Source organism: Caretta caretta, chromosome 1 (assembly GCF_965140235.1).
Source record: "Caretta caretta isolate rCarCar2 chromosome 1, rCarCar1.hap1, whole genome shotgun sequence".
Classification (NCBI taxonomy): domain Eukaryota; kingdom Metazoa; phylum Chordata; order Testudines; family Cheloniidae; genus Caretta; species Caretta caretta.
The window spans coordinates 344261307-344274104 of NC_134206.1; the positions used below are offsets into that span (position 1 = coordinate 344261307).

The window sequence follows — 12798 nt, forward strand, 5'->3', positions numbered from 1 at the left end:
TTGGAGTCCAGTCCTGCTATTGATTCCCATGCAGGACCCCATTTATATAACGGGGCACCGTACTAGCCTCAGAGTCTTCCTGTGGGGATCCAATTGCAGTATTAGGGCACTTGTCCGTATCCAGTTTGGAAGTAGGAAGCGGCTTTCTAAAACTTCTGTGACCTGTTGGCACATTTTGGGCATACGACAAGAATTATTATTCACTTAAACCTTCGCAATAATTGTTTAAGTACTTCCCCATCAATAGAACGATTCAGTTGCTTAAAATTAAGCACGTGCTTAAGTGCTTTGCTGGATCAGGGCCAATGCGCTCAGCACATTGCAGGATCAAGCTCCCTATTGGACTATTGCCATACATGAAGTTGCTCACATGGGCAAGTGTCTCTACGATTGGGGCCCATGGCAGGCAGTGTAGCCTAGTGAGCAATGCACTGGACTGAGACTCAAAAGCCCTGGGCTCTATTCGCAGCTCTGTCACTCTGCTGGCTGGTCTTGGGCAAGTCACTTCAGTGCTCCTTGCCTCCATTTCCCCATTGCTGAAAGGGGGATAATGAAACTGACCTCCTTTTTAAAGCACTTTGAGATCTGCTCATGAAAAATGCTATGTGTGAGTTAGGGATTGTTTATTATTATGTTTTTTACCAGTGATCATGCAAATCTGGGCAGTGGGAGCTAAGTAGGGGGTCAAGGAAAAAAAAGTGGAAAGGAAATACCGGTGAAATAAGTTGGTTGCTTCAGAAATCCAACCTTGTATTGTACCCTTCTTTCCTTCCCCTTTCTCCTCCCCCTCCTTCTTCATGGTATTTTTACTTTCAGTACCTAATTCTAGTCTTTTATTGTTTTTCTAGGAAAACCTCTTTTTTGTAATGGAATATCTAAATGGAGGAGATCTAATGTTTCATATCCAAAGCTGTCACAAGTTTGACACCGCCAGAGCAACGTAAGATGATTTAATTGCCTTTTACTTTAATAGGTCACATACTTAGTGTAATAGGGAGTCAGCGTGACCTAAAGGATAAAGCACAGGGACTCGGGAGACCTGGGTTTTGTTTCTGGCTCTGCCAATGGCCTTCTGTGTTAGCTTGGGCAAGCCAGTTCTCCTCTCTGTGCCTCTGTTTCCTCATCTGTAAAATGGGAGTAATGATACTGAACCTCCTTTGTAAAGCTTTTGGACCTGCAGGTGAAAATTACTGTAATTAGGGCTTGGTATTATTGCTGTCATCTGGCCTCAGCCACTGACTTCTGGCATGTCACTTCCTCTCCCTGTGCCTCTGTTTCCCCTCCCTGTGCCTCTGTTTCCCCTCCCACCCTTATCTTGTGTAGCTTGTCTTATCTTGTGTAGCTTGTAAACTCTTCAGGGCAGAGACTTTCTCTTACACTGTGTATGTACAGCACTTAGCACCATGAGGCCCCAATCACAGTTGAGGGGTCTAGGTGCAACCATAACAATCGCACAAGGTGTACTTTCCGTTTCAAGATCTTTCAGTCATGTGTAGCCTTTTGTTCAGCTGATTTTTCCAGTCATGGATCAGCAGGCCCAGTCAAGCTGCTGAAGTAGGTACCTGGGCCTTTTCATATGAAGTCTGAATCATTCAGTAAAGAACTAAGAGGGTAGGGTTACATTGATCCACATCTCTAGGTAATTTACAGGGAAGACGACTGTCAGGCAATAGCAGGACTTTTGACAACACACCAGGACCCTGATTCTGTCCCTTGTTTTGGCACCTCCGTTTGGCTCCAGCCACAAAAGGGTGCAGAACAGCTGCTGGGGATTTCTCCAGAAAGGAGGGGTTCCCTTGGCTCTGCAGGGGTGGCTTAAGCAGCCCCAAGCCACCTTTCTTCCCTGTCTCTGGCAAGACACATCTTGGGGCAGGAGGAGAATTGGGGGAAGACAGTGCCATTGCTGGAATACTCTGGGCCGTGCAGCAGCCCATCGGTGACTGGTGAAAATTAGAGCAGCCCCTGGGCTGCCCTAAATTGCACTGGGAGCTGGGGAGGCCCCAGTTAGGCCAGAATTTTGAGAACACAAAGGTGGCTTAAAGCTTTCTTCCCGCCCCCCCTTCCCCCGCCCCAACTCCCATCCCGATTGTGCCGCACTTTGAATTTCAGATCTGGAACCTGGTTCTGATCTCACTGCTACTGATGGAAATCAGGAGTGAAACCCCTGAAGTTAGCAGAGTTACAGCAGTGTAAAATTGGAGTAAACGAGAGGCTACTCAGGCCCCTGATGCTCAGTGTCAAACGTCTGGGGACATCTTCTGGCCTTGTACACATGTGGGCAGCTCACACTGAGCCACGTTCAGCCCTGATGTAAATGAACAAACTCCCACTGCAGGGGCAGTAAAACTGCCAGGATTTCCCAGTTTGATTGCTGAAAGTCATTGCATGCAGGAGAAGACTCTGGGTGTGTCTACACTACAGTTGGGGATGTAATTTCCAGCTCAGGTAGACATACATGCCCTAGCCTAAAAACAGCACTGCATGGCAGTGCGGGCAGCAGCCTGGTTAGCCTCCTGAGCACATACCTGGGGTCCTGGATGGGGTTGTACTCTGGGCAGCTAGACTTTCCCACCTCCTAAACTGCTGCAGCTACTCTGCTCCTTTTAGGCTCTTGCTCAATCAAATTTAGCATGTGTACATGTACCTGAGCTGGGAGTTACACCCCTCGTTCCAGGGTTGATGTACCCTTAGAAAAAGCCATTGAGCAAAACGACTACAAAAGAATCCCATAAGCCTCAGCCATTCCCAGAAGCTCTTTAGCTTTAGGATGACTGCGTCAGCCACATGCCCCTTTGTGCGAGATCATAGACTATCAGGGTTGGAAGGGACCTCAGGAGGTCATCTAGTCCAACCCCCTGCTCAGAGCAGGGACTAATCCCCAATTTTTGCCCCAGATCCCTAAATGGCCCCCTCAAGGATTAAACTCACAACCCTGGCTTTAGCAGGCCAAATGCTCAAACCACTGAGCTATCCCTGCCTCCCCCCCATGAGAGCCTGGGACCACCTACTCTGGACAAAAATAGGAAAAGGGAGTCTCTTGTTTTCGTCACCGAGCAGCAAAAAAGGCAGGCTGGGGACATGAACCCTGTCAAAACGAATGGTAAAAAGGTAAATTTATATAAAGAGTAAATACACCGAGGGAGAATTAAAAATGTATGTAGCCACAATTGAAATAGAGGAATTGAAATAAATAAAAGTTTTTTCTAAATCCTTATGCCAACAAAAGATATTGTAAAAGTCAATATTGAAACACCTTAGAAATTAATTTCTATTTAAATAACAGAGCCTAATTTAAATAAAAGTTTGATTTGTTGGGGTTTGGGTTTTTTTTTTTAACTTAATGTTGAGGACTGTGCCTCCAGCCTAGGACATTCAAGGTCTGATGAGAGGATGCAGTAGAATCCAGTGGAAATATGGTTCTAGGGTTACATTCACCTCTGGGCAGAGGGGTCCTATTTTGAGGGCTGAAGTGAAACTTAAGTGGCGTATTGGTCCTACACTGGGCCTGTGTATTGGGGTGAAGTTTCACCCCAATGCAGAAGTGTGCTGTGAACAAGGGTCTCTAAAGGACTCTACAAAAGACACAAGTAGCCAGATCTGCAGCTGGTGTAAACGGATGTGGGGTAAAATTTCCCAAAGCACCTAAGTGGCTTAGGAGCCTAAGTCCCATTTTCAAAAGTGACTTAGGCACGTAGGGGGCAGATTTTCAAAGATGCATAAAGATGCACACTAGGTGCCTAAGAGTATTTTCAAAAGTGCTTAAGCAGGTAAGGTGCCAATTCTCATTGATTTTCCAAATGATTTATATGGCAATTAGAACCAAATCTACTTAGGTCCTTTAGAATATCCCACTTGGAACCTATTGTCATCTGTAGGTGCCTAATAATCTGGCCCTTAGAAGCCTAAACCTCATCAAAAGTCAATGGAACTTGGGCTCTTATGTGCCTAAGTCATGTTTGAAAAAGGGAGTTGGCAGTGTTTTCCCCAGAAATTGAAATTGCTGGGGGGGGAAGGTGTTCAAATTTACAGGGTGGGGGTCAGGGCCGACGGGTGAGACCGTGAGGGTGAAGTTGGGCTGTATGGCACCATAGTAAAAACTGAAAAATGTTTCATGACCATTTTATTAGATTTTAAAATCATTACACAAATTAAAGTTGGCTACTCAAGCCTTCTATGAAGCATTACATCTACATCCTTCTTGGTTTCTTGTTATAATTTTGCACAACTCTGTTAATGAACTTCTTGAATGCAATGCATTCACCTTTGGTGGCTTCTCGTATGTACTTCCATTCCTTCAATTGATATGCTCATTAGTTCATTCACATGATCAGGCAGAAGGCGACGTCTTTCAAAACACAAAATTCTATTCAATGATGAAAAAGAACGCTCGACTGTGTCTGTTTTGACTGGGAGTAGCAAGAGATTAATTCCTACTTCTTTCAGCCCAGGAAACACAGCATAAAGATCGGGTCGAGCCACTAGTGATGATAAAAAAGAAGTTGAAATCAAATCTTCATTCATTCGTCGTATGATATTCCACTCTCTGTTCAAATTCTCTATTTTGTCCTGAGCATATGGCAGCCCCATTGCTGGTAGTGCCTCACTCCACTCAACTGTCGGTGTTTTATAAGACAGGGATCTGTAAAAGCTACGTAGAGATTGAGTAGAATCTAGAAGTCGCTGTTGTAGATTTTTAAGAATCAAGTCTGTGTACTTTTTCACTTGTCTTAACAAACACTTCTTGTCCTCTTCACTTAAGGATTCAATGTAAATGCCTTCATTAGTCAACTTCTGGACTGAAGTCTTTGCTTCTTCCAGTACTTTTTCAATGGATAGCTCTCTGACTGATCCAAATGTAGCTTCTATTGCTGGACAAAGATCTACTATTGTTGTAGCAGATGCCTGGATGGCATTGTTTAATGACCCAAGTGGTTTCAACAGTAGACTTACAAGAGAGAGAACAGCAATAGTCTTCTCTGAATGGAGTAGCAAAAGTAATCCACCAGCCTCACTACTTAGATCCGTCCCATCTTGGTAGATACGTTCCAAAGACAACAATAATGGCTGGAGTAATTTTAAGACAACAGCCAAGGATCATTCATGAGAAAGCCAGAGGGTTTTCCCAGGTTGGACTAGTTTGAACTTCAGTCCAGTGTATCTTCTATATTTTCCAAGATATTCAGTCTTTTTGGACTCTTGCTGAAAAAAGACTATAAAGACATTCAATGTATAGCTTTTTTAATGTCTTTTGAAGAGTCTGCAGCTCATACTAGCACTAGTTGGAGTAGATGGCGCCTCTGCAGTGTGTATAGGAGAGACTAGGGTTACACTTTTCTCTGAGAAAAGCTTGTGCTCCACCATGTCTTCCAGAGACGTTTGCAGCTCCATCAAATGCACAAGCAGCCATCTGTTTGGGGTCCAATTGACAAGCATTTAACTCTTTTAAGATGTGGGTTGTCACAGATGCAGCCAATCTGTTTTCTATAACTTGAACATCTAGAAATGCATGTACTGGCCTACACTGACATCAAGATAACATACACAATGACTTAATAAAAAGAACAGGAGGACTTGTGGCACCTTAGAGACTAACAAATTTATTAGAGCATAAGCTTTCGTGGGCTACAGCCCATTTCATCGGATGCATAGAATGGAACATATAGTAAGAAGATATATATATATATATATATATATATATATATATATATATATATATATATATATACATACAGAGAAGGTGGAAGTTGCCATACAAACTGTAAGAGGCTAATTAATTAAGATGAGCTATTATCAGCAGAAGAAAAAAGCTTTTGTAGTGATAATAATATATATCTTCTTACTATATGTTCCATTCTATGCATCCAATGAAGTGGGCTGTAGCCCACGGAAGCTTATGCTCAAATACATTTGTTAGTCTCTAAGGTGCCACAAGTACTCCTGTTCTTTTTGCAGATACAGACTAACACGGCTGCTACTTCTGAAAAATGACTTAATACTTGATGACCATTTGCATTGGTGCATTCATCAGCCATGTATGCAAATTTTTTGAATGTGGTGAGAGAGTTCTTCACTTTTTCAACTGTTGAGTCTTTCACTGTTGCATCACATGCGTCTAGCCAGTCAGTTTTGTTTCTTGCAGAAAGACAGTGAGCATTTGCTGGTCTTGTTCAGAACCAGTGTTCAACTTCAGGATGAACAAGTGACAATGCACTTAACATTGGCCTCCAGTTTATAGTGTGTGGTATCTCTTGCCGAAATAGAAAGTATGATGCCACAGACATGTTTGTTCGCATGAACTGTGTTGTGTAACAGCCTCATTAACACTCACCGGTGTTGTCCTTGGTCAGTGGAGATTCAGAGTTCAGAGGTGCTTTCACATGAGTTCACCTCCCAGGTGTGAGGGCAAGAAGGCACCTTGCTCGTTCCTCCAGCTGCTCACTGTTCGCTCTGGCCACTGTTGTTCGTTGTGCCACCGTTCACTCCATCGCTCTGTTGCCAATGGCCCTGTGCTGTCACCTTCTGCTGCCACTTGCCACTGTGACCTCTGCGAGTTGGTCTCTTGAGGTTCCACCCAGCTCTCAGGGATTTTAGCTGAGCTCTCAGTGGGGGAACCTCACTGCGAGTGCAGACTGGACCGTCTCTTCCACAGAAACACTGTCCCACAGCAGGTCTAAGCACTTAGACTTGATTATCAGTGATTTCAGCTGTAGTGGTCACTTAACACAACAAAAGACTCTCTATGGAGCCTAATCAGCTCTGTCTATAGTGGAGAGGGGCAGGTCAAACAGTACTTGTGACTCAGGCAGACCATCAAGCAAAACACCCGTCCCCACCCTCTCTCCTGATGCCCTCAGTCAGCACAGGCTAAGTACAGTTCTACTGCCCTTTACTCCTACAACAAGAACAACAACATTTCTTTCCCCCCCACCCCATTCAAGTGATTTGTAACCCAGCCCCAGCCAAAATCTATCACTTGGGCAACGCAGCTCAGTTTGCTGGATACCTAGGTAGATTAGGTGTGAATGTAAATACAGTCTGGTCCTGAAGCCTTTCCCCCCAGCCCCCAGCTCATCACGAGCTGTCAGGGAGAGCTCAATTAGACTTTGCTTACAAATCATAATTTGAAATTATTAAGTTGGCCAATATCACCAAAATGAGCGCACTGACATTGTCATAAACAGCTGTATAAGGAAGCTAGTCTATGTTCATACTTTTCAAATCTATTATAGTTTTTCAGAGACCCATATTTTATGATACACTGTATATGCTTTTAAAGTGTATTCATGTTTCAATTTCAATTCAAATTCCCAAACAATCACTAAATTGGCAACACTGCATGTAACTAGTTCACAAAACTGGGGGGGTGTTGGGGAAATTCAGGGGGAGTAAACACCCCCATGGGGGGGGGGGGTGTAGGGAAATCCCACTTGGGGTCCTAAAATCACTAGGCTGCTTTTGAAGATGTTGCTTGTACTCCTTTGACTGCAGTGGAGTGATGCCAATTTACACCAGCTGCGGATCTGGCCCCAAATGGAGAATTATTGTGGGGAGACATCAGTTCTGATACATGTTTGTTTGTTTTTTCCAGGTTCTATGCTGCTGAAATCATTTGTGGTCTGCAATTTCTTCATTCTAAGGGAATAATATACAGGTAGTTTAACACATTGGAATCTAATATACGGCACAGTTAGCCTTTTTCTTCAACATATTGATTTTATCTGCTAGTTTGTACGTTGTTCTTCTTACTAATATTGAATTTACAACCCGCTTTGTTTTTCACCCCATTCGCCTATTTTATTTTGGGGGAGAGAGCTTGGAAAAGAGTCAGTCTTATGCACCCTTTTGGGGATCCCATCCTACTCCCATTGAACTCAATGCCCATTGTGTATTCCAAAGCCAGTTTCATAGATTCATAGATATTGAGGTCAGAGGGACCATTACAATCATCTAGTCTGACCTTCTACACAATGCAGGCCACCGAATTTCACCCACCCACTACTACAATAAACCTCTCACCTATGTCTGAGCTATTGAAGTCCTCAAATCATGGTTTAAAGACTTCAAGGTGCAGAGAATCCTCCAGCAAGTGACCCGTGCCCCATGTTGCAGAGGAAGGCGAAAAACCCCCAGGGCCTCTTCCAATCTGCCCTGGAGGAAAATTCCTTCCCGACCCCAAATATGGCGATCAGCTGAACCCTGAGCATGTGGGCAAGATTCACCAGCCAGATACCCAGGAAAGAATTCTCTGTAGTAACTCAGATCCCACCCCAGTTTGAGATGTTATTGACAATTACATAGTGCCTTGAGCTGAAAGATCCCAAAGACATGATTGCAAAACGTGGGCCCAATCCCTCCAGTACATGTCCATTCAGAACTCCCACTGACTTCGTCAGGAGTTTTGAGTGCACCAGGAATGCATGCTTAGAGCTTATAAATGGAAGGGTCACTTTGCCCTGCCACTGCAATGTAGCCACTTCGAGATTGGAAGACAGCGGCTTATATTAAAAGGGGGAGGGGGCAGCGGGGAATTACAGTACTACTGAAGTGTTCCAATAGAACTGCAAAGGGATTTTAAATACACAAAATGTTCTTACTCAATAGGGTCCGGCAGACAGCAGCGTGCCATTAAAAATTGGCTCGCGTGCTGTGTTTGGCACGCATGCCATAGGTTGCCGACCCCTGGCGTAACAGAAATAAAGTCAGTGAAGTTGGAAATGATGACAACATGAGTATCTGCCGCTTGGAATTGCTGCCTCTCTATTTCTTGTTGATCAATGTCTCACATTTCAACCTGGCAGTAATCTAGCAGCAGGAGACTATTATCTTGTGACAATGTTTTCTTCTCTTGATATTATGGTCCCTATTTTTAAACATAGGTGCTTTGTCTGGGATTTTCAACGGGCACGTCAACTGAATGGGATTTGAATGCCTAACTCCCTTGTCTTTCCTTCGATAAATCCCAGCCTTTAAAAGGAGTCCAAGGCGGCTCGCGTTTGACTACTCAGAGAGAGCGCGCTACATTTTGAAAAGCAACTAAGGCCATGTCTACACTAACGCTTCTGTCGGCAAAATTTATGTCACTCAGGAGTGTAAAAAAACCGCACCTCTGAGCGACATACATTTTGCTGGCATACGTGGTTGCGTGCACAAGTGGTATGTCGGCAGGAGAGCTTCTCCCAACTAGTCTCTAAGGTGCCACAAGTACTCCTTTTCTTTTTGCAAATACAGACTAACACGGCTGTTACTCTGAAATCTCCCAACTAGATAGCTACCATCATTTGTTGGGGGTGGTTTAATTATGTTGACAGGAGAGCTCTCTCCCGTCAGCATCGAGCGGCTACATGAGAAATCTTATAGCGGCACAGCTGCATCGGTCTCTAGTGTAGACGTAGCCTAAGTAATTTTGGTTGCCTTTATTTTTGGGGTGCTCAATTTGAGACAATGTTCTGATTTTCAGAAGGCTCTGAGTAGCCACCCATTGGAAGTCAGGCCCCCTTTCAAGGCGCCTCAGATGGGGTGCCCAAAATTACAAGTCACTTCTGTATGCAGTGTTGCTGTAGCTTAGAGCTTATAAAGTCCCACGATATTACAGAGACAAGGTGGGTGAGGTAAAACCTTTTATTGGACCAACTTCTGGTGGGGAGAGAGACAACCTTTCATGCTTATCCAGAGCTCTTCTTCAGGCCTGGGAAATGTACTCAGAGTACCACAGCTAAATATTCAGGATGGAATCGATTGTTTAGCATAAGTAGTTAACCCATATTTCAAGGGACCGTTCAAGGTAAAGTGGCTACGTCACTTTTGGAACTGTGGCCCAGTTGGGCATTCACATGCTTAAGGGCCTGCTGGTGCATGTGAGTGCAGAAGAATGTGCTGCTTAAAAAACCGCCTTGAAAATTAGTCCCTGTGACTTAATCGCTGTTTTATCAGCAGTAACTTTAAGGGTGGCAATTCTGCAACAGAAAAGCTTCAAAAACAGACTCCAACGAGAAACTGCTGAGCTTGAATTAATATGCAAACTAGATACCATTAACTTGGGTTTGAATAGAGACTGGGAGTGGCTGGGTCATTACACATATTGACTCTATTTCCCCATGTTAAGTATCCTCACACCTTCTTGTCAACTGTCTAAATGGGCCATCTTGATTATCACTACAAAAGTTTTTTTCTCTTGCTGATAATAGCTCATCTTAATTAATTAGCCCTTACAGTTTGTATGGCAACTTCCACTTTCTCTGTATGTATAATATATGTATATATATCTTCTTACTATATGTTCCATTCAATGCATCCAATGAAGTGGGCTGTAGCCCATGAAAGCTTATGCTCTAATAAGTTTGTTAGTCTCTAAGGTGCCACAAGTACTCCTGTTCTTTTTTGAAGTTTAGGTCAGCTCTGGAGACTAACCCAGAAGAAACCATCACTCCATTTCTCCTTTCAGGGGTTGTTCCTCTTTGTTCTGTGTTGATGTGCGTGATTCATGGCTGGCTTGCTTTTTAATTTCCCCCATACATATTTTTCTCTCCAAGCTCCCGGCTTCCCACAGCAGCCTGCAACCTCAGAGGAGAGCGTGGCAGTAGAGTGTGAAGGACTTCTGTAAATACTTCAGCCCCAGCTAGTGCGGCCCCGGGAGGGAAAAGATGATGGATGTTCTACTTAGGTTCTGGGGTGCTCCCAGCCATTGCAAAGCCAGCCCGGCTGCAGCTTCCCTGCGATTGTTTATTGGGCTAGCTAGATCAAAGCTAGCTCTGGTATATCTCGAGGTCCTGCAGCACACATGCATCTCTAACTGCAGTGTAGACATACCCCATTGAGGTTAGCACCGGAATTCGATTTTGGGGACAGGACTTGTGGGAAAGTATATTTTGGCCTTTGTCTCAGTCTCCATGAATTCCTAATGTCCCTCCCTCCCCCCAGGAGCAGAGCTGCTTATAGTGCTAATTAGTGTGGGTGTGGCAGGGCTGCCAAATGAGAAAGAAGGTGTAAAAAACCCTCCTCCTTCTTGTACCCTGGCTCAGCAGCCAGGTAAAAACTACAGCCCGTGTGCTTCCCTGAGTGCAAGGTGTGTATCTTCCTTGCATGCCCTGGGATTCAGTACAGCCCAAAGGGGGCAGGGTGAGGCTGTGTTCTTGCCCCTCCTACGCAGACAATTTTATTCTTGGAGCTGCGGAGCAGATAGGTCAGCTCTATATTGCTCCCCATTAATCTTCACAACGCCCTTCTGGGGCCTGGTAGGTACAGTAACTATTAATAAGCCCATATGACAGGTGAGGAAATGGGAGTAGAGCAGACAGGGTGAACTCACTGAGTTGGCTGTAGAGATTGCTGGGGTCAGGATGGAGACCTTGACCTCCCCCTTGTGTTCTCAAATCACCAAATCTTGCCACTTTCCTATTGCAAGAACCTATGTTATGTAATATTATACACGCACTTATGCCGCTGGACAACGTTTCCATAGAAGATGTTTACTTTGCTCTTCTCTTGCAGAGATTTGAAGCTGGATAACGTTCTGTTAGACAAGGACGGGCATATCAAAATTGCTGACTTTGGGATGTGTAAGGAGAACATGTTTGAAGATGCAAAGACAAGCACTTTCTGTGGAACCCCTGATTACATTGCTCCCGAGGTAGGTGTGACCTGAACTTAGGTCAAATCTGTTCTCAGTCCTACCTGCAGGAAGCCCACCAATGTCAATGAGGTTGTGCGGTTGTTACTGAAAGCATAATTTAGCCCAGTAGTTGCATCATTTTCTTTGAGGAAACAGACAATGATTAATCACATGCAGGGCTGCGTGAAAAGTATATAAGGTTCTTGCGAATGGTTCCCCTAGTTAGAAACTGGATTTCAGTTTGGCTTGTTAGTACCCTTTATTGCTCTCTGTGAATATAGACGCTGACTCCATGGGTGCTCCAGGGCTGGAGCACCCACGGAAAAAAAATAATGGATGATCAACATCCACAGCCACAGCTGTTCGTCGCCGCCGCTACCAAACAGCTGATTGACGGCTTGGGAGGGGAGGGGCTTGAGGGAAGACAGAGACCAGGAGCAGCAGGTGGGTGGGGACCTCAGGAAATGGGTGGAGCTGGGGCAGGAAGAGGCGGAGCCAGGGCAGGGCCTCAGGAGTGGGGACGGAGTGGGGGCAGGGCCTTGGGGCAGAGCCGGGGTGGAGCACCCCCGGAGAAAACTAGAAGTCGTCGCCTATGTCTGTGAACATTCCTACCACTGAAATGTTCATCAGGCAGGCGTTTGTGGAACGCCGACTTTGCACCATAAGTGGTTGAATCACAAAATGAAATTTGATCTGTGATTAAATGAAATTCATTTCAGGCAGCAGCTGTTTATAAAGGCAGGTCATCCAATGAGGCGACAGAATACCATGTGATTAAAGTGACCCGTCACGAAACTCAATTGAAAATCCTGACTAGTTGACTGGATACTCCCTAATTTCAGTGGGATTTAAGCCATTGAACTAACACATGCATTAGTGCTTCCTGCATCAGGGTCTTTGCTGAGTAGCTAAGTGTTAACATGACTGGGCCCTAAATAAGGCACAATACAAGCATGTGTGAATCCCAACTGTTTCTTCAAATAAATATATAGGGACTCTCACTTATATCAGGGTCAATCACTGAAGTCAGTGGGCCCAGTTCTCGCTTATAGTCCCATCAAGGGGGCAGAAACAGCCCCTGGGAAGTACCCCAGTATAAGCAGCTACCTTATCCTATGTATGGTGCACGACATGGGCAGTGAGGAGTTATCAGGGGGTGGTCACTGTGCTTTCACTGTTTTTCAGTTGCC

General features: G+C 44.7%; 1 protein-coding gene across 5 annotated transcripts in view; it reads left to right on the plus strand.

Moving 5' to 3' along the window:
- PRKCQ (protein kinase C theta) overlaps positions 1 to 12798 on the plus strand; it is an 87845-nt gene that overhangs the window by 61692 nt on the left and 13355 nt on the right. For all 5 annotated transcript variants that reach the window (XM_048836659.2, XM_075124562.1, XM_048836660.2 and 2 more), the window contains 3 exons: positions 849 to 940; positions 7589 to 7651; positions 11488 to 11626. In XM_048836659.2, coding sequence (XP_048692616.2) covers positions 849 to 940; positions 7589 to 7651; positions 11488 to 11626 — 294 coding nt within the window. The remainder of the gene's footprint in view (positions 1 to 848; positions 941 to 7588; positions 7652 to 11487; positions 11627 to 12798) is intronic.